The sequence below is a fragment of the Thermobia domestica genome, chromosome 8 (genome assembly GCF_964235325.1).
Source record: "Thermobia domestica chromosome 8, izTheDome1.hap1.1, whole genome shotgun sequence".
NCBI lineage: Eukaryota > Metazoa > Arthropoda > Insecta > Zygentoma > Lepismatidae > Thermobia > Thermobia domestica.
Genome location: NC_137461.1, coordinates 257,548,891 through 257,575,025, shown reverse-complemented (window position 1 = coordinate 257,575,025; position 26,135 = coordinate 257,548,891). Strand labels below are relative to the sequence as shown.

At 35.0% G+C, this 26,135-nt stretch overlaps 1 protein-coding gene across 2 annotated transcripts in view; it reads left to right on the top strand.

The window, feature by feature from the left end:
• Lamtor4 (Late endosomal/lysosomal adaptor, MAPK and MTOR activator 4) overlaps window positions 1–25,904 on the top strand; it is a 36,756-nt gene extending 10,852 nt beyond the window's left edge. For both annotated transcript variants that reach the window (XM_081769656.1, XM_081769657.1), the window contains exons 3-4: window positions 5,249–5,369; window positions 17,264–25,904. In XM_081769656.1, the coding sequence (XP_081625782.1) occupies window positions 5,249–5,369; window positions 17,264–17,361 (219 nt within the window). In that variant the 3' untranslated portion in view covers window positions 17,362–25,904. The remainder of the gene's footprint in view (window positions 1–5,248; window positions 5,370–17,263) is intronic.
• The last annotated feature ends 231 nt before the right edge of the window (window positions 25,905–26,135 follow it).

Genomic DNA, 26,135 nt, shown 5'->3' with positions numbered 1-26,135 from the left:
AAGTGATTCGTGACGATATTTGCTAAACGAGTAAATAACAGACTTCCCATAGTTAGACTTCCATTTAAATTTTGTCTTTTAAAACAAATTAACTATATTTTCAGTCTGCGTCAAAAATATTGGTGAGCTTGCAAATAATCAAATTAGAAAGGTATTGTCTAAAGTATTGCTTGGTAGTTTAATAATCTACATTGTAAAATTTGTAAGCTGCTCCTTTCTGTTTGGATCTAAGGAAGAAAAGTGGATCTCCTCGCCTCTCTAGCCAAGAATTTCTTAAATATTCCAAAAAATTGTCATTAATTCTGGGTTACATTTTCAGTCAGATCTAGCCTTAGTTTCGATAAATGACTTTCGGAATACAGAAATTATATACTACAAGGATTTTTTCATCAGCAGGAACATATAAAGCTACATGCGCCTGTCTGCAATTTCATGTTGACTCGGCAGAAAGAAATATACCGTATACATAAGAATAAAAGCCCATGTAAGGTGTACTAAAGGAGATGACCAACTTCAGGCCTTACGTAGGCAACAAACCAATTACATTGTGATCATCGAAGTCTTTCTTCGTATGTTTTTTATTATCAGGAACATTTACGAATCGTTCGTTATTGAAACTGGAGACCCTATAGTAAATCTCGACAAAAGAAACTTGAATAGGAGATGGAATGACAATCATGAATTCAAAATTACAATAAAAGCTAATGTTATAATCACCGTTTGTGTTTGTTTTTATTTTGCTTCATTTTGTACAAATCATATCATTTTGTGTTTGATAGGGGTATTTGAAGTTTGGATGGGGTACTTTGGCCCATTGGTACATATCCCAAATTTTCAGCAGTAACTTTTGACACATTCTATTTGAAAAGATGAATACATTATGTCCAAATTTTTATAATCCTTCAACTCCCCAAAAATGTTTGCTCTTTGACCTCGTACATGTTTCCTCCCACAAAATACGTATCCTACACACTGCCAAAACAAAGAATAAATCAAGCATGACGTATTTCTGCCAGTACTTCCGATATCATTTGTTTTCGCTGGTTTCAAGGAAGTAGGCTACATATCCAACTTATAAGAATTATATATTGGTTGTATTAAGAGTTTAGCGTCAATTTGAGCAGCGAGATTATATGAGACGCGGACTTGGAGCTTTACGTGAAATCTAAACCACATGAGTTCCTACCGGAATCAAACCTGGGTCTCCCGTGCCGAACACGCTTACGCTAACCATATAGCCACAAACTAGCTTGGTTATGTATTGTGTTGGCCATTTAATAATGAAAGGGAGATTTGTAAGTTTGGTTCAATTTTCCGAAGCAAGAGGCTCAACAGAATAAATAAATCAAAGGTATGGAAAGTAAAGAAACATATTCATGAAAATAAATGTAACGCCCTATGCTTTCTTTACCTAGTACCCATACTGTATGAAAACGAAAAGACAATTTTTGGAACCTTGCACTTTTGTTGTAACCGAAAGTGGCGAAATTACTTGACTCACCTACTGGGAAGGGGCACATGTCTTGGCACAGTGTACCTATGTTGTAATTGCATTACGCAGAGTTATAGAATATATTTTTCACATCAGTTGATAAAGTTCCCTTCCAACCAATTCTTTGCTTGAAACTGAATAAAATTGGAAGATTTTTAGTTTGCCATGAGGATCTCAAATACAATGTACACACAACAGAACTATTTTGTTAACTGGCTTTATTGATTGAGTGAAGAATATTGTTACTGAATCATGTCTGCCGACAAATAGGTGACAAGACTTGTTTGGATTCAATATGGATTCATGAGCCCTTCTTCATATGACCGTGATGTGTTGTAGATATTGTGTTCCCGAGAAAGTCTCAATGGGCACAACCACCCAGCACTGACTATTTGGCCACTGCAGTGCCGCATTTTCGAAAACAGCAGGATGTAACGTTATTCTGGGATTTTGGTGAAATTGTATGAAACCCTGAAGAGGTAGTTTAGATCATCTTATCCTACCCAACAACCGGAAAAGGAATGGGGGAAAGTAGCGGCCAACACTTCGGCTGTTTTCAAAAAAGTGTCCCTACAATATCACGGTTTCAGTCATTTTTACCAAAATTCTGAACATTTTTATTTTCAACTGTTTTCAAAACAGTAACCCTGTAATGGCCAAGCAGTCAGTGATTGGTGGTTGTGTCCATTGAGACTTTTTCTCAGGAACACAATATTTACAATATATGGTTTCAAGCAATTCCACCAAAATCCAGAATACCGTTACCTTCTGCTGTTTTTAAAAAAGTGGCCCAATAGTGGCCAAATGGCCAGTAATTGGTAGTTGTGCGGATTAAGACTTTTTCTCAGGATCACAATATCTACAACATATCACGGTTTCAGTCATTTTCACCGAAACCCTGAATATCACTATCTTCTATCTTCGCCTGTTTTTTTTTTTTTTTTTTTTTTTTTTTTAAAGGGAGCCCTGTAGTGGCCAAACGGTCAGTGATTGATGGTTGTGATCATTGAGAATTTTTTCTCAGGAACACAATATCTACGACATATCACGGTTTCAAGCAATTCCACCGAAATCCACTTTCCATAAGAATTGTGCGGGATTCTTTCTAAACCAGGTAACCTATAAACCCAAAGTTCTTCACTACAGGAACTGATTTTAGTGAGTGAAACTTTAAAAATGAGCAAACGTATTAATTTTCTGAATTATACATTTATATGCAGTAATAGTAGAAATATGCATTAACCTGCAATATTGTGTACTCTATAAAACTTGTTTATTTCATCTGAAAGACAATTGTAACGAATAACGCGCCTTTGGCGTGGGAGACCCGGGTTCGATTCCCTGCGGGAGCCCATGTGGTTAGGATTCCACCTTAATCAGTAGGTCCACGTCTCATATAGCCTCGCTGTTGAAAGGGACGCTAAACTAAAATCAACTCAACTCAATTGTAACGAATAAATATTAAGACAGCATATCGATATCACATTAGGAGAGAGATATGCAAAAATCCGAAATTTAGTAATAATATATTCATGATGGATATCGTCATCTTTTTTAAAGAAAAAGAAAGCATTGCCTTTATCAATGTTACGAAGGCTTTTCTGTTTTCTCTTGTTCACTTTCGTAGTTAATGATGATTTTATTCTGTATCTGTTTTTATTCTACTTCGTTCTCTTTTCATTATTCGTATTCTCGCTGCATATGATTTCAAATCCATTCTGCTGACATTTCAAAATCCGTAACCATTTTTATCGTCAAAACTGTTAAAATGGTTAGAGGTCCCACCTTTGGTATGTAAGACTTACCGTCGATTCTTAAGTGAGAATTCACGCCAAACTGTAAGTTTACGTTTCATATAGTCTTGATGTCGGAAAAGGACAACAAAAGGGTTCAAAAATTTGCTTATAAAATGAATTTACATATAATTTAACATTAATGTTAAACGTACCTCATAAAATGTCGTAATATTTAATTACCGTATTGTTTCAACAATATCTTGTATCTTCTTCAACGATTAAATCAAAACTCAATTATTAATCTACCTCACGTTACATGGCAGTAACTTTTAACTTATTGAAACCATTAGTAACGTTTAAATGAGTAAAATGTTTACCATAATTTCAAGAAGTTAAAGGTTAGTCTCATAAGATGTGACCAAGTGTAATAGTTGAGGCTTTGATGTAAGCGCTAAAGAGGCACATCCTTAGCTTTGATTTAAGCGCTAAGGTGCGAATAAAACTCCTAAAAAGCACTTTACTTACCATATTTGCGCGAAATAGGTCGCACTTTTCCCCTAAATTTTGGCTTGAAAAATTATGGTGCGGCCTATAATCAAGATTTTGCCCCTCAAATCATAAAATCGTAAATTTCAAAATGACATGTAAAATCTTTTGGGTTGAAATTAATACCATTACAAGTTACGCAGTTACGTTTGTAAACAATGAAAGATTTGAGAAAACTAGCAGAAAAATATACCGTGTTCGCAAAAATTGCTACCTTCGTTAGGTATCGGTAACACCTTACACTGGCACAGAAAGTACTTGTACGCTTAATAGTTTTATTAACAGAATACGTATCTTTGTTATACAGTGTATATAATACATACGGAATATTTATATTGTAAAACTTTGTTCTATATAGGTTAAAGGTAGAGCGTTAATAAAAAGAGTGTCCGGAATCGACTCCCACTACCGGCTTTTATTATAAATTTTCCACTACAAAAAGTATTTTTACAAAATACTAGACAAATAGTCTCTCCAAATTTACAAGGTTAGTTATAGGTAGTCTTTGACCGTAAGGTCGCAGACAGGATCTCTGCAAAGCCCCGAAGCAGGCTAGGCAGAGTGGAGTAGAGTTAGGGGCCCAAAGCTCCGAAGCAAGCAGTGAGTTGGTTAGGTGACCACAGAGCCCCGAAGCAGGCTAAGCGGCTGAGGTTGGGATTCCCGACAAAGCCCCGAATCAGGCTAGGGCAGGAGAAAAGAAAGGCGTAGTCCCGAAACAAACAATAGGAGGGACACCAGTGAACTGGAACAGAATTGCCGTCGTCCAGCCAATTTATAGAGGTCTTTGGGTGGCGGTGGCGCTGCTGTTCTGTTGACGTCGTCTGCTCCGTGGGAGGGGCCAGAAGGCCGTCGTCTGCATGTGATAGTAGATTCATCTGGTGTGTGGAATCCTCTTGCAAAACCACGTGGCGGTGTTTGTAAATACTGGCGTGTAGCATTGTTTATACACAACACCATGTGGAATATTACAATATACAATAACAGTGCTTGAAAAAAGAAAAGCAACTTTGTTTCACAAAACTATGTCAGCTTGTTGTTTGTACCCACTCAAATCATGCACAATCACTTCCCATAATTGCAGCATTACCAGCATCTGATTGTTCACCCTCGCTAGACAATCCAGAATGCTGCTCCGAGTCATTGTCACAAAGAAGGTCATCTTCATGAGTCATCCTTAGCTATGCGAGAGTTAAGAGAGAGGGAGAGGAATACATTTCAAAGTACTGTTTAATTGAACTATCTCGTAAATTTAGTACAGCGGCCTATATTAGAGATTTACTTGTTTACTGATAATCTCATGTTACAAGTTTAGGTGCGACCTATATTCGCGCAAATACGATATTATATGTTGTTTTCGTTCAGATTTAAAATGAAAATATACATGAGGGTTAATTGTGTTAGTTTTATTACTTATAAATCGTTTTTTTTTTTTTTTTTTTTTTTGTCTAATATTTTAATATTTTTTTTTTTTCAGTCAAGTGGTGAATTGGAGAATGATGAGCATATCGCAAACATAGTGACAGGCCTAGTAACAATATCCGAGAAGATAGACCCCATTGCTTTTCCAGCAGGAGAAAAGTTCAGAAAGATATCAGGTATATTATAATAGTTTAAACTTCTGCGATTATTTTAAAGTGTGCAAGTTATAACATGTTTCTGTTCAGGTAAATGGTTTTTCTGCTGGGGGAATAGAAATAAGTAAAATATACGAATTTTTAAATAATATGAAGATACTAACGTTAGTAAATAACACAGACACGTTTTGATACCAAGCAGTTCAGTTTTTGTGAACAAAAGAGCAAGGTTAGTATTCACCGCATTATTTATAAAAACTAAGGAACGGTTCCGAGGACATAGTCCTCATAATCAGCTTCAATAAATCTTGAAATGGTTAAAAATAAGCGGTAAAAATCGCGTGGAAAAATGGAGGGATAGAATGAAGTTCGAAGCAAGTACAAATTACATCATAAGACCTGTATCAAATTGCTATCTTTGATCACTGTAAAGCTAGTCACTGTTCACTCTTGTTACTCTTTTTTCATTCCAAGTGGCAATAGTATGTAGTAAAAAGATATGTCCATATCGGGTTAATTTCACCTTTGTCCAGATTGAATTCAGGTTCTAATTTGTGAATGTGAAACGATTCGTGTATTTTGCATTCAGTCGTCTTTTTTGCTTTTTTCAGCAAATACACATTAAGAGTATAGCCGCGCTAAGAGCTCTGACAACTCTCACGTGCGATCTAGCACGGTTGCAACATTTATCTTCTTTAACAAAATAATACAAGAAGCGGCGTTTTTTGTGGGAGAAGAATCACTTATGTGTTACAACAAAAATATTATTTAACATCATGCCTGACGAAAGTATCAGTCAAAAGAAACAAACAGAAGGTATTGGGATAATATTGTATACAAAATCATAAAGAAAACAATCGTTACTTCTAAACACAATGCTATATCTTTAATAATAAAAGAAAAATAAAAAAATAAAAATAAAACTACTTACATTAGAGAATGGCTTTCAATTATAGACAGTTTAATACTGTTTATTGTAGGAATCCTACTTCGCAGTAGTCGATCAAAGCCTGTACATCAGATCTTCCGTATGTCTCTGAATTATCACTCATAGTTTCATCATCTATTTCGCCTTCTTCACTGCTGTTGCAACGAGATCACCAGTTCTTCTACAGTGTTTTCAAGTAAACCTTCCTCTTCCTTGGAGTTCAAAATTATTTACCAAGTATGATCCACGGCTTTTTTCCACTTTGCTGGAGTGATTTCTTTAATCGCTTCCAATATTAAACCGCGAACACTTTGCATAGTGAATGTCTTGTTTTCCGCAACATAATATTTTAATTGTGCCAAAATCAACTCCATTGGGTTGTAATGGCAATGATACGGGGGCAACCTGATAACTTTATGTCCTGCTATCTTGGCTAATTCATCAATCTCAGAACGTTCTACCGTGTGTTTGTAACGTCGAACAATCTGGGGTAATTCAGTTTTGTTCATTTTAGAACAAAATCCAGGAATTCAATTTTCTTCAAGCCATTTTAACACCACTTCTTTGCTTGTAGACATGAGTGGCGCTTTATTTACCTTTGTATTGTGAAACGATGCATTGTCCAAAACAATAGTGAAGCGAGGAGGAATATTCGCGAGAAGAGAGTCCTGAAACAACGACTTAAATTTTTCGGATGTCATTTCCTCGTGGTAGTCCAGTGTTTTTCTCGACTGGAAAAGAAGCACGCAATGTGAAACACACCCATTTATTGACTCTGCATGTAAAAGAATGAGGTAACCGACTTTTCCAATTGGGGTTTTAGAAGTCTCACGAATTGAGTTGTCTGTCTGACCCCTACACCTAGCGTGTCCTACATTTACCCATGTTTCATCAACCCACATTTTTCTCAACAGGAATACGAATTATGACCTTTGGTGTGGGAGACCTGGGTTCAAATCCCAGCAAGAGCTCATGTGGTTTCGATCCCACGTTAAACTGTAGGTCCACGTCTCATATAGCCTTGCTGCCGAAAGGGACGCTAAACTCAATTCTAACGAATCTCCCATCCTCCTTTATTTCAGTTCATGATAGTAATCGTCCTCAAATAAATATTGATTTTCTAAAGTGTCAAGCCTACATTATTCTTTGTAACACAGACATACGCGTAACAACTACCGGGGCACGGTGCTCACCGGTAAGCGCTCACCTCTGATGCGAGGGACCCTGATTTGATTTCAAGTAATTGAGTTTGCGTTAGTCTACAGGCCTTAAGCTTGGGATATAAACTTAGAAATTCCATTTCATGTTATAACAAGTAGCAAGATTATGAAGTGACTAGAAAATAAGTATCACCTTACACTCAGATAAAACTACTAATAGGAAACTTAGATGAAACTACGTTCCAAAGCGTTAAAATATTTTTTCACACCAAAGTGTCTTCTTCTTCTTCTTCTTCTTATTATTATTATTATTATTATTATTATTATTATTATTATTATTATTATTATTATTATTATTATTATTATTATTATTATTATTATTATTATTATTATTAGGATTAGGGTGTGTAAAGGAGTGGGACAAGGTCAGGAAGTAACAATTTTCAAAGGAAAATGAAATAGTTAGTTAACTATAATTACACTGTGTAATTATACGTTAGTTAATCAAATACAAATGAATTTAGTGTAATTCATACGATACTGTAAATAGTTAAACTGTAGCGAGAGTGCTTCCTATACTTTTCGACATAGTTAATTGTGAGATTCAGTTTAGCTGCAGTATAGTTAAATATTAACCTTTACAACACGACAGGGTGCGAAAATTAGGATAAAATACAGACAAAGCAGAGCCAAATGGTTTTTGTTTCGTGCCTGTCTGTCAACTACAAGCTGAGATGTTTCAAATTATGTGCAACCCTCCATAACAAGTGTAAATCTCTGCGCGTTTAAAGGGCTTCCTGCATTAAAAGAACATGTGTTGTAAAGGTTAAGACCCTATTGAAAATCGCTGTACTAATACTGGTTGATTTTGTAAAGTATTTGTTGGTGAGTATAGTAAAATAGCAGAAATAATGTATCACAATATTGCAAGCGGTGATGATATAGTAAGAAAGAAGCAAAAAGGCTACTACATACCGCAAAAAATAGCAGAGTTTTCTTCTACATGTAAGAAGCGCTTTCGGAAGAACCTTATTCCATCTTCAGCTTACTTAAAATTTAAAAAGGATTTTAAAACATGAAGGATAATGTGGAAAGCAAAGAATTCTTTTAATCTCTGCAGATTTCATAATCCTTTTAACCATTTTTTTTTTGTATATATATAAAAATGAAATGATTTTTTAAATATAGTTTAGCATCCCACGATTATGCCATTATGCCCTTTAGACTAAAGGAGACCGATGTTTGTATATGCTTAATTTTGTGATTAGCTTAATAGTTACACAAGAGTCGTTTTTAATATGTCAGTAACCAATTAAAGAATTACAACTAATTTTAAATTACACTCGTTAGCGTGAGAAAGATGAAATGAAAATATTTTAAACATTTATCAAAGTTCATAACTTGCTCTGTTACATTGTAAAATATGTTGGAAATTTTCCATATGATTCCGAAATATATCTGCCAAACGTATCCGCATATTATAAGTGTAAGGCTTAAAGTAAATAAAAACAGTATCTACAGAAGCATATTTTAATGTAAATGATCAAGTAAATTACAACTTCTCAACAGCAGAAAGTTATAAGTCGCTGTTCGTTGTTCCATTACATATATGAAGCAGGTATTATTTGAAATTTTGTGAACATCTTAATAATGTAGGAATCGTTTCATACAGGGTTAATTTAAGTAAAACATTCACTTCCTTATTGTAAACATGGCACTAAACTATTCGTATGTCTGTTGTAAACTCGGATAAAACCTCGGATTCATTATTTAGTGAAATCATTTATTAGCTGGCTACTTTCTAACTGAAATGCCCATTCTTCACACGGGAGAAGTAAGTTTGTGGAAAGTATTTGAACCCTTTCCCTCCTTAGGATACACATTTCAGTGAAAGTGTAATGATAAAAATCTGTAATTTCACCCACCTTCCTTCCTCACTCTTACTTCCCATATAGATGGGGGCTGAAGTTGGACTTCAACGGCATCGAGAGTGTCAGTCTTCATCTCAGCGATCCCGAAAGTATGAATTGGCTTAATATTGATCGTGGAGACATAAAGACTGTCACTCGTCTTAGCGACCTCCAATACTATGGATTGGACATTAATATCGATCCGTTTTCGATTATTTTTACACGCCATTTCCTTCTTCTCATGGCTATAAGGGGATAAATTTAAACACTTTCGGGAGTGTCAATGTTCATCTCAGCGGCTCCGAGAGCTATTTATTAGCAGCGAGTATCGGTCGTTTACGATTATTCTTACATATACTCCCTCTTCCCATTGCCTTCCTTGCCGAAAATGGGCTAAAAACCTAAGTTAGCCCTTGGTCCCTTGGTCTGCTTATGTACCAAAAATTGTTACAATCGGTGCAGCGCTAGGAGGATTTAAATATCGAACATCCTTACATATATATGTATATTTAAAAGGTGGATGCTTGTGGTTCCCAGAAACTGCGTCCCAATTAGAGGGACGTCCAAGATACAGAGATAAGGATTTTTAATGGTGGAAAATTATGTACATAATACTATTGTATTTTGTACTGTATATGTAAATATGATACAGTATTTACAATAGTTGATTTTATTCTATGCTGTACATATAAAATAAACGTATACTATAGGTGTACTTACATGTATTGAAGATGGAAACAGGATCATTATGGAAGCATCTCAAGAAGACAAGGAACTTTTCTTCACTATGCATTTTTTTTTTAAATTATTATAACGTCCGTTCCACATTTATGCACCGATTCTAAGGAAGACTGTGATGGTGATAATGAACGAAATGGTGAAATGAAGAAGGTGGGGGTGGGGGGGACGTGAGAACCTCGAGAAAACTATGTACATTGTGTTTGTCCACATTAAAGCACATTTGGTACTAGTTAGGTTTGAACGAGGGACCATACGCACACTTCATTTTGTAGTAGTACAGGAATAGCAGTTCAATTTACACTTAATAGTCACGCACATATAAACTCAGACTACTGCTAAGGACTGATAGAAATTACATTGTGTCCATTTGAGATTAGTTTGCTTCTCTCTGAACTTGGTGAAAAGGTTATTAATGGCAGTTTCTCTCTCTCTCTCTCTGTTCTTTTTTCAGTTTGTTCCCCGTTCGCTTTTGTGTTGTTAAGCAAACTTTTAACTAATTTCGGTACATGATTTCCGTAGCTCTTTCATGGGTGACTAATTTTTTAGTAACGACTTTAGAAAACAGGCCTGTGCTGTGTGTGCCATTGAAACTGGAGCACAAACGTGTGCGTTAACATGGTGTCAGAAACATGTTGCATGGGGGAAACACCAGTGGGCGCGTGTCATGTTCTCCGATGAGTCGAGATTCAGCCTGTCGTCTGATTCTGGTCGGACTTTAGTGTGGAGAGAGCCAGGAACACGCTATCATCCAAATTTCATTGCTGAACGGCCGTCCTATAGCGGTGGTTCCATTATGGTGTGGGGTGAAATTATGCTGGATGGGAAAACAGACCTCCATATTGTGCAACATGGCACTTTGACAGCACAACGGTACCGGGATGAAATTATCGATACATATGTGCGCAATTTCCGCGGAACCTTTGGCCCAGACTTCCTGTTCATGGATGACAATGCCCACCCACACCATGCACATCTTGTGTCCCAGTATCTGTAGAGCGAAGACATTACGTGTATTACATGGCCTGCATATTCACCGGACTTGAATCCCATCGAGCATGTGTGGGATGCTCTTGGGCAGCGAATAGCGCAGCGCAGTCCACCAGCACGCACTCTCCCTGACCTGCAAACAGCTCTCCTCGAGGAGTGGCGCCATCTGCCGCAAGACTTGATCAATACTCTGATTTGCAACATGGAGGCCAGATATCGTGCCTGTATAGCTCTTCGTGGTGGTCACACGCCATATTGATTGCCTATGCCCTCGCACAATCCAGCTTCACCTGTTGAGATATCGTTGTGCTGAACGTTTTGGTCACCCTGTACATCCTAACTATTGTTCGTCTTCACTTGTGTTGCATTGTGCATCTGGACCGTCTGTTTGTTCATTATAATTGGTGCAGTGATCGTGTCGTTTTATTTTCTGCCACTTTCTTCGAGTTGCTTAAGTTTTGTGGAGCAGTAAAACCTCCTAGTAAGATAGATAGTTCATTTAGCCAATATAAAAGTTATTTTGTAGTGAAAATACCTTAAGCGTCATTTATGAAATTTTTTGTACATGTGATGCTACCTATATAGAAGTATTAAAAAAAAACCTAGCACTAAGCATCTACAAATTATCGAACACTAAGTACAGGATTTGAAAGTGTTTTTTTTTAAATCAGGCTACCTCAAATATTGAAAATATATTTGAAGCGTGTTTCGTAAAAATAAAAACTCCAAACCTGAACACCAATAGAGGAAATCGTGATAGGGATTAAGACGGTATTACATTACCAATACACAACAAAACCAGAAAATTATCAAAAATTCTTTACTACGTATTTATTTGTTAGATGCACATAATACGCTCTGAATTATATAAATTGAAATTTAAGGTTTATTTATGATTACAAAGAATAGAAAGTTTGATCTGTCTACATTGTTTACATAGTGATTTAAGTTAATTGTCTGGTGGATAATTATGATAATGTGTTGATTAGAAGAATCTATTGGAAAACAAACCTAGTGAAGTAACATTAGGGCTACATAAATATGTTGTTATATAGTAAAATCATAAGACTACTATGACTATTGGGAAAAGTAGGCAACCATAAGTATAGATAAAATTTTACATAGTATTCGTAAATTGTCACTGTTGAAGAAAAAAAAATTGAAGATCGTGTATTACTTACTTAAACTATTATGCTCCCCTGAAGATGAGTGACCGAGTATCTCTCGTTCGAAATATTGGAGGAAAGATTGACAAGAAACATATCAGGTGAGTATAGGGTGGCCAGATGTCCTGCTTTTGGCCGGACAGTCTGGCTTTTAAAGGTCTTGTTCCGTGTCCGGCTTAGTAGTCGAGCCGGACGCCCATTTGTCCTGATTTTCAGTTGTCACATTATAAACGTTTAACTTCCCATTATTCTGATAGCTCGTTGAGTCCAGTCATTTCAGAATTTTCAAATTATTATCGGTACATTTTTGTAAATTGTAAAGTAAGAAAAGTTTAGTTCCAAAATTTCGAACTTTTCGAACGTGCGAAAACACCAAGTGAAAAAGGTTTTGCGAGTTTAAAGAAAGTCGGTTCATATACTCTTTCCATGCAAAGTAATAATACAGTAGTAGTAGTAATGCAGTAATGCGAACGGATATTTTCATTAATGAATGCTGCTTGGACAAAAGAACACAACCGACATAATATCTGCACGGTTATCCGAACTTCAAGTTTGTTTCAACTTAGAAAAAAAAAAAAAAAAAAAAAAAAAAAAGAATGGAACGTGCAGTGACATATTTAAAGAATTCTTACAGAACAAGCGTATTGAAAGCCGCTTAAGGAACAGAGAAGTACCAATGAGGTAAGAATTTTAATATCTAAATGTAGCTTTTTCAGCTTGCTTGAGCCAAATATGCATAAACGCAATTAATGAATTGAATTGTCATGTGTGGGGGGGAAAAGGTTTACGAATTCATAAAGGCTGACTTTCTAAGTAAATGAGTCCGACTTTTTAATACTCGCCCAGCGAAAATACTAGAAATAACGTATCCGACGAACATACGATCATTTTTGATCCATCAATATTTTAATTATTTTTTAAGGAGAATATAGTGTTATTACTAGATTTGTACCTAATTTAAAGCTTGATAATCAGTTCACGAAATATCTCATCTGAAGTTTTAAAAACTTTTGCTCGGACATTATTACCGCACAGAAAACAGACGCGCACAGTTTACTTACATTCTTTTCTGCACGAGTGAAATTGGACTAAAATATTTGATATTTACTTTGACAGGCAGTGTTGCCAACATGTGAAGGGAAATTTCCCGTCCGTAGACATGAAATTTTCCAATATAATTCAATATTTCCCACACATATATAACGCACACAAACACACCCAGATATGCATATACCTAGGTATATTACCATGTCTTTCCATTGGTACATATTTTGAAGAAAATTATCTCATATCCTATATATTTGGAAGAAAATACCCCGCGTTCCCGCCATTGATATGAATTTCCCGTTTTGTTGGATTTTTGCCACCTGGCAACGCTGCTGACATGTTGGGGCATGCTAAGGGAATGAGGAAAGAGTAGAAATGATCATGCTGAGTGAGTAAAATGGCAACAAATCGGACGGTGTGAGGCAGACAAGTCAAATAAAATATCCTTCACCTAAACCTCGAAGTCTGGGTCATTCAAGACCCAGACAAAGAATTGTTTATTTGTGGTTGACAAATAAAGAATACTAGGATAATAGAAGTGTTACTGCATGGCTCGTAAGTTAAAAGAAGCATACCTAGGCCGGTGATCAAAAAAAGGAAGAAGAAATAAAAAAAAGTTAAAACTAGGAATGCAATGAATGTACCCGATTGCAATGAAATGAGCTGAGCGAGCTTAAACTACGTAATCATTCCTGGCCATTATGCAATAATAAATGCCATTTTTAATTGTTGACAAAAAAATCGCGTGAAAACTTTTTCCCCATGTTAAGTCTATGCAAGCGTTTTTCGGTGATTATTCCTCGATGGTACATCGGATTTTTGATTTCGACCTATGTTGTCACTCAGCACGACATACTCTATCAGCGTGCTAAGTTTGGTTGAGATTGGCCAAACGGTCTAGGAGGAAGCGTTTTTCGGTGATTATTCCTCGATGGTACATCGGATTTTTGATTTCGACCTATGTTGTCACTCAGCACGACATACTCTATCAGCGTGCTAAGTTTGGTTGAGATCGGCCAAACGGTCTAGGAGGAAGCGTTTTTCGGTGATTATTCCTCGATGGTACATCGGATTTTTGATTTCGACCTATGTTGTCACTCAGCACGACATACTCTATCAGCGTGCTAAGTTTGGTTGAGATCGGCCAAACGGTCTAGGAGGAGTTCGCGGACAACCAAACGGCTAACCCGAGTATAAGAGCTTCGCTTCGCTCAGCTCAATAAAACATTTGTGGGTCAAAAATGACCTGTTCTCCGTTGGGCGAGTGTTAATCATTGTCTTCTGGCCATCCTAAGTGAGTAATTTGAGGTATTTAGAAATTAACACACAAAGAGTGAAAAAATGAATGACTGGACCTGGATTCGAACGTGGGATCTTCGGCATATCGTACCGATGCGTTATTTCCAACCAGAGTTGGCAAAAACCTGGTTTAAATAATTTGGTGTATGTATTTGTATCACATATGGACAGAAATAAGTTTGTTTCGCCTTGGTGTTATTATGCAACAACCGGGTTATCTTGGAAGGGGTTACATAACGCTTAAAACGGAATCCAACCGCTTCTTGGCTTACATCCGATGGAAATTGTCCTTCATTTGGACTCGAAATCGGGACTAATTGGCCACAAATGCGATACGTCTGCCGACTCACTCACGAAGGACTCCTGATAAAAATACGTTGTACTGATCTTTACATACTTGTTAATATAACTGTCAACAGTCATTTCAAAAGGACAAAAAAATAAACAAGTGAAAAAGTTGAACAAGTGAAACCATTATACAGATTTACATATAAACAATTTTAAAATACTGCAAAGTACAGAAGAACTAATTTAGTCCAAGTTAGTTCACTACGACTTTTATTAGTCCAAGTTAAAGAAATACGACTTAATTGGCGTATCAGTACGAAAAGTGAATAAAGATAGGAATTATTTGAGTCCACTTTGGCTCTGACCCATTTATACATAAATAGATATCAAAGATACTTCTGATTTCAATAAATGCCTCTCGTGCGGTTTGTATGACCCCCCTTCCCCCCAAAAAAGGTACGGCATTTTGATGTATTTTATCAATAGCAAACATTATTAGAACGAAACAATATTTAGAATTTTTTTTATTGCAACTGCATAATAATAATAAACTATAAAAAAAATCACATAAGAAACATTCATAAACTTATACAAAAAACAAAAGTTGCTTTTGTAGTATAATCCCTTTGAGTAATGAATGGGGAATTTAGGTCTGAATATAATACGAATAATGTACGGGAGTGAAACGTGATAGCCCACAAATGTGTGTCCATCAAGATTTTTCGAACACACACTTTTACGAACATTATGGTTTAAACCAGTTGGTTGAGCTGAGCGAAGCGAAGCTCTTATACTCGGGTTAGCCGTTTGGTTGTCCGCGAACTCCTCCTAGACCGTTTGGCCGATCTCAACCAAACTTAGCACGCTGATAGAGTATGTTGTGCTGAGTGACAACATAGGTCGAAATCAAAAATCCGATGTACCATCGAGGAATAATCACCGAAAAACGCTTCCTCCTAGACCGTTTGGCCAATCTCAACCAAACTTAGCACGCTGATAGAGTATGTCGTGCTGAGTGACAACATAGGTCGAAATCAAAAATCCGATGTACCATCGAGGAATAATCACCGAAAAACGCTTGCATAGACTTAACATGGGGAAAAAGTTTTCACGCGATTTTTTTGTCAACAATTAAAAATGGCATTTATTATTGCATAATGGCCAGGAATGATTACGTAGTTTAAGCTCGCTCAGCTCATTTCATTGCAATCGGGTACATCCATTGCATCCCTAGTTTAAAAAAAAAAAAACTGGTTTAAACCAGCCAACCCTGTTTCTAACTATGCTGAAGATCCTGGGTTCGAGTCCAGATCCAGTCGCTCACTTTTTTACTCATCGTGTGTTACTGAATTCGCATCTACAGAGGATCTGGTATGTAAAAAAATCGGTTGCTTCCTTCTCTCAGGGCCGGGTCTACGATATGTGCAACAAGTGCATTTGTACGGGGCGGTAAAATCTGTCATAACTCTATTATTTAAGATAAATATTTTTTTTTTGTTGGAAACAGATTTCATGATGATGGTAGTAAATTTACTAAGCTACTTCTATTTGAATACTGCATTCATAAATCATGCTTAGGTAGCATTAGTTTAAGGTCACATGGACAGCGTGATTATTGCCAAATACAAGAACTCAGTTCTCGAACAGTAGCGGACACTTGTTCCATTTAGTTAGTTATCAGAGCTTTCATATGGAAACTAGTCTTGTCTTTGTCACAAACAAGTTCCTTATCATTGAAAGTGGAAACAACAACAACAACAACAACAACTACAACAACAACTACTACTACTACTACTACTACTATTATTATTATTATTATTATTATTATTATTATTATTATTATTATTATTATTATTATTATTATTATTATTATTATTATTATTATTATTAACAGATGTAGAAGGAAAATTAAGAAATAAAGATAAAAAATGCCAGTTGCCTTGGAATTGCAAACTGATATGTTGATATTGAATTCTATAAAAAGCATTATCATCTTTCCTCTGCAGGTGTATTTGCTTTATCTTTCACTAACATAATACATTATTATTTAAAGAAAAAAAGACAGACACAACGAGATTGTATTTGTAATGTTTAGGGCTTTCTCAGTGCGAGTACACTTTCTCCGTTGTTCATGATAAGGAAACATACTTAAAATCATGGCTTTTCAGATTTGTTCTTTCTGGAGAAGAGAGGGATGGCGGCAAATGATACAGTTGCACGGGGTGGCAAATTGTCTATGGCCGGCCCTACCTTCTCTTATTGATATATCTAAAGCTAATTTATTTTACACAATCGTTTGAAACAACAGAAAAAAAATATCCAGATTCTGGTTCCGTCTATTTTCTGTAATGAGTTCCAACGTGTTGCTTATTCTGTTCTTTCTTTTCAGTGAACTATGAGGATCACAGCTACGTCATTTGTCTGTCAAACAAGAAGATCCACGTTGTGAAAAGGAAATACGTTCCATCAGAACCAGTCAATGCGTGATATGGAGAATAAAATGTTGACCAAGATATATTACTGTGAAGTAATAAATCATGTATTTGTGATTTATATGTTATGAATTATATGTGATATGTTTATAAAAAAAGCTATTTGTGAATATTTATGAAGTTGTTTCATGTCTGGTTTGTACACATACACACATATATATTTTTGTCTTGTACGTTATACATAAATGGTTTCTTTAATCATTTGTAAGCAAAGAGGAGAACACTTCTTCATGTCTTTCCCTTATTACTTTTTTAGTGTTTTTTTCCCTTTGCGTTCCTTTTTTTTTAAAAAAAAAATATTCTAAAGGTAATAGCCAATGTGTAACAGGAAAATGTTGATCCAGCTTGCATGATCTGATTCAAATTAATTGAGCAGTATGTTTGTTAGAGGTTTTTCTGTTAAGTACGAATAATAAGTGCTCGCCAGGTTTGTAGTTAAATTTTGTGGCTTTGTCTTTTTTGAGTCATGTAACTTCATCAGTTGACAAGAGATGTTGGAGTACTTGCACATCTGAAACTAACAAAATTTCATTTTTTTTTTCTGATTTAAGTCCCGAAAAAAAAATGTTCTTGTGTAATATGCGACAAGATTCTTTACATTGTGATAGGCTAGGTTGCCATACTGCAAGAATCTTGTAGCTATCATTAATAAAGTTGCAACCCTACAATATTTCTCCATGTAAACCTAGTCTTGAAAGGGACAAGCAATAATTTTTTTCACCTTGCACGGAGTCAAACCATGTGCAACTTTCTGGGACGTCTTGCTTGCTACCTGCTATCCCTCTCCCACTGACATAAAGAAAGAAAACAGTTTCGCCGCTTCCAAAAGGATGGATTCTTTTGTACAAGGAGGGGAAGCGCGCAAAAATATACGTTTTTAATGAAGTGGTTCACTATTTGTCCACTAGAGTGCAGTGCTGCATGGATGGAGATATATTTCTTGCTTTCAGAAAGTTGTACTGTGTAAACAGTAAATAGAAAGATAAGGTTGCAAGATTTTTTTAATGACAGCTACAAGATTCTTTCAGCATGGCAACCTAGCTTTAAGCAAATTCTTGTATTGCGCTCGGAAATTTTTAAAAATAAGTATTCAAATTGTCTAAAAAGAACTTATTAAGCCTTACTAACTGTATTCCAATAATATTAGTGGCACTTAATTAGGAAGATTTTTGACAATTCAAATGCACGTTTATTCATCTCCCTAAGCTATTAAGCATGTCACTTCTTAAAACAAAAGTAAGATATTATTACTATCGTATTTGTCTTTTTATGTATAGAATCTATGCGTTAAACACTCCACATATCCTATCTCAATAATAATCCAGTGCAAGTGTTGGAAGTATACATGAGGGGGAATCAAAAAGTAATGAAACTGATCTCCCCCTTCCCAGTAAACTATGTAGTGTTCTTAAATATTTACATGACATTTTCCAACGTACTTTTTCTTCTAAATTATACATTTTTCCAGTGCTCCTCCCATGCAGCACATAGGTGATTCAGTCACTTTTGTGAAAGCTTTGAAAATCGCCTCCCCGCATTTGAAAATTCCAAATTGAATGAAAAATGGTGACCACGCAACTTTCCTTAGTTCAGGGAACAGCCGAAAGCATCACCCTCATTTCGAACTTCATTTTGATCTTGTAATTTCTTTGCATGCTGCAACACTATTCGCCTTATGATCTTCAATGGGCGCACGAGAAACCAGCGATATGAAACTCGTCACATTCCAAGTTCATCAGTAAGGATAGCCTGTATGTTACTACCTGACTTAAGGCTTTCTGAAATTTGACGGATAGATAAACATCTGTGTACTCTCTCAATGGTAATCACAGTGTTTACTATACTTTCCGTTCTTGATGTCTTTGGTCTTTTCGAACTTGTGTGGTCATCTACTTCTTCTCTTTCCTTCAAGGATGAGTTATGCCACCTAAATGCAGCAACATGTACAGTCCTTTTCATAAGGTTCTTGAAGAAGTTTGTAAGTCTCAGCAACAGATCTCTTCAGACGAACAGAAAACTTGACAGGATAAATCTGTTCTAAATTGGATTTAATTTCACAGTACTTTATATTCTGGGGGCGGTTTTCAACTATACTCGGTCTTCAACGTTGCTCTTAATGTGTAACAAGACAGAAGTTGGGATATTTTACAGCACATTCATTAAATACCAAGCTATATAGTAACATAACAGTTGTTAGTCTCTGGTTCATATCTTTCCTTTAAAAAGAAAAATAAAAAAGTCAGTCTCATTACCTTTTGATCTGCCTAAGTAACTCTTAACTATATTGAAGATTAACACTTTAGAGTCGGTCTTTATAATCTTACGAAGTGTTTGTTTTGATTTGTAGATAAACTGTAAATCATTTCATTCTCCAACCATTCTTACTCGCACTGAACGAAATTGTGAACCATATTTACAATAAAACATATCTGTTACTTGAAACAGACAGTTTTCTTTCGAATACAAATGTAAACGTAACAATTTTTCTGTGAAACAGTTTATATTTCGTAGCCGAAATGTTGCTCATAATGCTGAAGAATAATGACTGTATATATATATATATATGGTATTTATGGCTATTCTGCAACATGTACTAATTTGTATAGAATTATGATCGACTTACCATCGTGGAAAAGAAAAGCACTAGACGATAAACTGGGAATAAGTTGATCAAATGTTTAACTCTGGAACAGTCGCGGTGGGTCTTTGCAAATTTCAGTACAGCATTTCATATTTCGAGCCCTTTTTACTAGACATTTGTATAAAGTGTCCAAAATATCTAATAAAATTGAATTTATCTAATATTTTCCCTCAAAATTAAAGGTCAGTAAGTAGTTCCCGGTGCCCACAAATTACTTTCAGAGACCTATAATAATCACTCTACTTTTAAATATTATTTGGTACATAATTCCAATCTTGATCTCCAATTATAGTTTTTGGTAATTGCTTGCTTCAAAAATGTAAAGTTATAATTTTTTCCTGTATTTTTGTAGAAAATTACGAGTCATGCTAAGGTACGAGCGATAGTATACCCCGGTAGTGTTTATGAGCAGTTGAGCTATGAATCATTCCTGACCACTAAATATTGTTGCAATAGCTACTTTTCTAAAATCCAGTTCATCAGATTTTGGCACTGAATCTATACTAAAGAATAAACAGAATACTCTAATCCAATGAAGGATATGGCTAAGCAGTCGGAATTAGCATAGAGTGGTTGGTGCAGTGGATGAATCATGTATTTAATGTTTCATATTTAAATAGACATGTGTTCTGAGTCTGGGAACGTTGATGTTCTCCCATTTGCTAACATCTTCACCGTAGTGGTATATTGTATTGAAGTTAAGATGCTATCTAGCATGACCAATATGGGGCAGTCAGTGTTGTAAAGTTTCTGTATCTTGTACAACAGGGTGACTATAAAGTATGGAAGGAGCTTACCCTAATGCAAAGTGTGTTTTATTTGTCCGCCATCATATACTGCTCTCTGCACACCTTCTGAAAAGTTCCATCATGTTTCCTTGAATTATTTTCAGTAAATGAGGATCCAGACCTAGCCCTGGCTATGGTTAGTCGCTACCGATAATAATCCAGGTTATTCATAACTTACACTTGACATTTATCATAGCCAACCATAGCAGTTTGTCTGAGGCATCACATGTTGATGAGAATTCTAAGAAACATAATGACGTATTTTAGAAAAGATGTTGAGAATAGAAATGTAAAAAATCCGGTATTTTTTTTAAAAAAATAAAAACCAACTTTGAAGGATAGGAGGAAACAGAAATTTTAAACTTTTTTTTTTGTATGATTTTCTTATTCAACCACCTTTGTTTAGCGGTAGTAGGTTGTACAATTAAAAAAGTGTCTTTTACATCATATAGTATTTTTAAGTCCTATATTCAGCCTGAAGTTGGCTATCTTCATTGGTTTCTCGAATTTACATTGCATTATTTGCCTTCAAAGGTAAATTATGAAGCTCAACTTCACTTGGGTCATTTGTCAGCCCTTTAATTTATACATCTTATTTGGTTGATTAAATGAAAACTGGTAGGCAAGAAAATATTACATGAATAAAGAAACAGATTCAAAAGCATCTTTATTTTGGGATAAAATACCGTTTACCTCCCGTTCTTCGTTCGAGAAATACTTGATTTTGAGTTTCAGATATTATATTAGAAGAAATGAACATCATAAATTCAGTTTTGCAAAATTGAACCCATGAGCTATAATGGTAGTTTAACATAGTATAAGAGTTCTTTTATTCATAGAGTTTCTTAGTTGTACTATTATATCGTGTCAATGGTTTTGAAGTAAAAACTTGGGGTAATGTCTTCCTCGAATTTTAACCGCCTTTATAGATGAAGTGTATAAGATTTGCTCAAGTGAAAAGGAAACTACGGTTATGTCTAAAGATAGTGTATTACAGTTAATGTGTAACATGACACGTATAGATAACTGCCATTGATATTGAAAGGGAATGGATGGCTTCAGTGTAGAAACTGGTTTGCTGCCGAATCCATTTTTCCACGGTGTTCTGCACTTCCCTGTTACAAATGAATCGTTAACTTTTCAGGGAGTCACAAGGGGAGACATCATGACTGTACGGAGGATGTGGGAAGACTTCCCATCGCAATGTTTTCTACTGGTACTGGTACTGTAACTGGATTTTTTTAGTTTATGCATAAATTGTAAATAATAATTTCGTGAAACAAAATCTCACCTTTGCATTTTCAGCACAATTATTGCTAGCGCTATTAATCCTTTTTACTAAAACAGTATTGTCGTTGAACATCACGTTAATAGCTCTACAAACAATACTCACTGCGTTTAAGGATTTGTTCTTTTTCTTTCCTATTGAATGAGCGATTTTGCTTGATTTGTTGTTTGTTCTTCAGGATAAGTATTGTTTCTTGTTGTGATTGGAAAATAAAGAATAATGTACCGACATTTCTTCCTTAAAGCCCAAAATTTTCCATTCTCCCCTTCAAATAGGATTTTTCTCGAGCTCTCTAACTGAAAATGACGGACTTCTGGAACACACTTTACATTAAGGTAATATATTCCTTCTGAGTTCTCTCACTGGTTCCAAACAACCATCCTGTACTTCTTTTCATGGTGAAACAATGTTCATTAAAAACTGTAAATTATGAAAGAGAGAGAGACAAAAAAATATGGAAATTTAGAAATAAAATGTTAAAAAGAAAATGTAAGTAAAATATGTTTTATACGCCACTATATTCGCATTCGAAATTTATAACCATTTTGTATTTTAAACGTTATAAAATAAGTATAATAAATATGAATATTAGTGCTTCATTAGTGGTCGCACTTGACGTGTGACAAAGCATTAGGTGCAATATTATGAGAGTATTGTATTTATTCTGAGAATTTTTGATACACAACGAAAATCACTTATAACGTGAGATATCTCCTACAATCGTTATATACAAGGGTGTATGGCCTATTTCTGTTTGTATCACGATTTATGTTTTTTTTTTTTTTTCTAAAAAATAAACTACGTTGTATCTGGTACTGGAGCGTTTCTATTTCAAGTGTGCCCGTGTTGGCGCTGCTGTCGATGTATGTTTTCCCGTATTTCCTTCGAAAGAGGAGGGACAAGTTGCTGCGGCCGAGATCTTTCCATTGTTGGATGCGAACAGCGTTGCCACATTGAATTATTTCACAGACTTCGCTGTGCTCTGTCTTGTTAGCCATTCTAAGTAGCCTACGACCTTCACTCGTCAAAGCCAAACGACTGAATAACAAATTGGCAACACAGCCAAGGTCATTCACTTCTTTCCCCAAAACAAAAGGGAGAGTCTCCTACGTAAGAGGGTGGCAGGGGTGGAGTCGAAGTATGTTTCACATATTTTCCGTTGGCACACTTGAAATAGGCTCTAATTGTATACTTGTTGGTCACTATTGTAAGAAGAATTTCTGACTTTTTGTAATGATTACATGCTACTTTTTCTCAATCTTAATGTGTATAGGAAATTATAGAACGTACTGTACTTTCAATATTTCAATATGTGTCTCGTAGTATATTAATTGAAGAATACTATCTTACGCTGTAGAGAAGTGTTGGCATAGGCTGCGATCCAGCAAATTCAATGATGCAACAGAAGAAAGAATTTTAACTCATTAAAATAATCATAATAAAATAAACAGATTAATTTAATACTTTCGACTTGATCAGGTGTTCGTCATATCGAAGTAAATTAAATGCATATTATTGTTATTAGACATCGGATTTTTATGCACTTAAAATTCATGAAATATGCATACAACTATGCTGTTAAATGTGTTAAAATATGCACTTAATATGCAACAATCAACGCGATAGTAGAGAGCTTTTTCAAACATTCAGCAAAGCGATGACAGAATTTTTGTAAGTGAAATATAATATCGAAGATATACTGTAGCTTTCAGGGACTTTCTCTTCAGAATTTATTTTTATAACAGTTACAGTTTATATACTCCTAACCTTTTAAAACACACAAATTATGAGGTTAAAATAAACACAGTAATATGAGAACACGATCTTTAGGATTTCTTCGCGTTTATATTCTTGAGTGCATTTACTTTATACGAAATAATACGAACCTTACTTTTCTACACGTTTCCATTGTACAAAAAAAAAAAAAAAAAGTTTTTAAGGATTTACTCCTTTCCATAATTAGTTTTACAGTATATTATAAAATGCTTCTTTTCATTTTTTGGTGTCAGTTTGTGACATTTTTAGTCAGATAAATGACCTCTTAACATCAATAGGTGTCACTGGACTTTTTTTTTTTATATAGAGAAGCAAGTGTAGTACATATCTTTTCTGGCAAGTTGAAATTTAAATCTTGAAGGTATTTTCCTATAGCTTCAATTGTTTTCGAGTTTGAGTTTGTGGCAATAACATCCGTCGATTTATTTTCCATAGAGCACCCCTATTTACCAGGAACTGACTGGAGCTCGTGCTGAACTTTATCAATTAGAGCTAAGCATTCATTGAGCAGCAACCTTTGCGTCTCGTATTTCTGAATTGATGTAGACACAATGTTACAGTGCATTTATCATTTATCAGATTTCTCTTAACGTCTTGGCTATTGTAAGCGTCTTTGCTCTGCTGATCAGTTGCTAACATTACTGGTTCTTCATAAACTAGACACTCTTCCATCTTCCCACGTAAAAAGCCATTTTGTTACGTAGACATGCGAATGCATTGAAAATACTAACTTTATTCCATGCTATAATCATACATCTGAAATCAAAACTTGTTAAATATACTCTTAAGCACTAATATATGCTCTAGCCTTTGAAATATGCATTTAAATATGCACTATAAAACTTCAAATTCGAGCTGTAGTATTATTGTTAGAAACTCCTACGAAGTTTAACAGAGATGCATATAAGTAAATAAAATATGCATTGTCCTAAAAGTCCGATGTCTAATTATTATACAGGGTGTGCGTAATTTACTGTGCACCTTGAATGCATTCTTTTAAGTAATTTATGGTTAAAAAGTAGATATAAGTGTTAATATGAAGGTTATTATAGAGAAATTTTCAACAATATTCTGTTCTACATTGCAGAACCTGTAGCAAAATAAATGTCAACCTCCATGAAAAATAACAATATTAGCGTAGCACTAACTGTAACTCAGTTATCTGTCATGGTTACTTCAACATTAATGTTTTTAAAATTGTTCGTACATTTGTTCGAATAATTCTTCTGCTGTAATTCAAATATCCAAATTTTCGTTTTCAATATTTGAATAACCGTGCCAATAGCTGTTCAAAATAATTATTTGTTATTCTAATATGTTTTATCCGAATAATAGTTCGAATTATTATTCGTAATCCGAGTAATCGTTCGAATTATTATTCGTAATCCGAGTAATTGTTCGAATTGTTCGTAATCCGAGTAATAGTTCGAATTATTATTCGTAATCCGAGTAATGGTTTGATTTTTTGTTTGTAATCCGAATAATTACTCGAATAACGAATATTCAAAGAGTCCGTAATTTGAAAATTCTCTAATATTTATTATTCGAATTTTAATAGGGCTGTTCCACATGTTTCACTACCAATTAAGTACCATATAGTGGTACGTTTTTGAGAAAAATCTGCGTGTGATACCCTTTTTATTAATCTTTATATCCATATTTTAACCTCTCCGTTCTCTTCATAGAAGGAAGGACTACAACCGAAATACAGCATTCAGTAATTGAGAATTCTGAGGTAAATTTGCATTTAAGATGAATTGTTATTGGAAATTAAATCGTAGAAAAGACTGAGCAGGAGAGGACGATCACTGAGTTGGTAATTACATTAGACTTCCATTTTTCTATTTTTATTATTTTGTAAGCCATTGAATATGATACTGGGTCCCGGCTTAGCAGGAAAGAACTATGCTGTAGAAGACAGTAGAAATTTGAATAGCAAACAACCTTCTATAGACACTTTTAGAAATGACTATTGTCTTTGAATATTGTCTTCAGTAAAGCAACAATGACAAAGTTTTTTTTTTTTTTTAAAAAAAAAAAAATAAGATAGACTTTCTACTTTCACGATCTTAGAAGCTGTATGTCTAAAAGTAATCAATATTTAGAGACATGTATTAGCTAGTTTGTAGGTAATGGCAGTAATAGAATCCATATCGTAATTCCACATCTAACAGAGCATATCAATTTTTTTATTATTACGAGGGTCGTCCAGAAAGTGAAGAACGTTTTAGCATGGTTAAATAAAAATAAAAGATATCAGCACAAAACTTTATTTA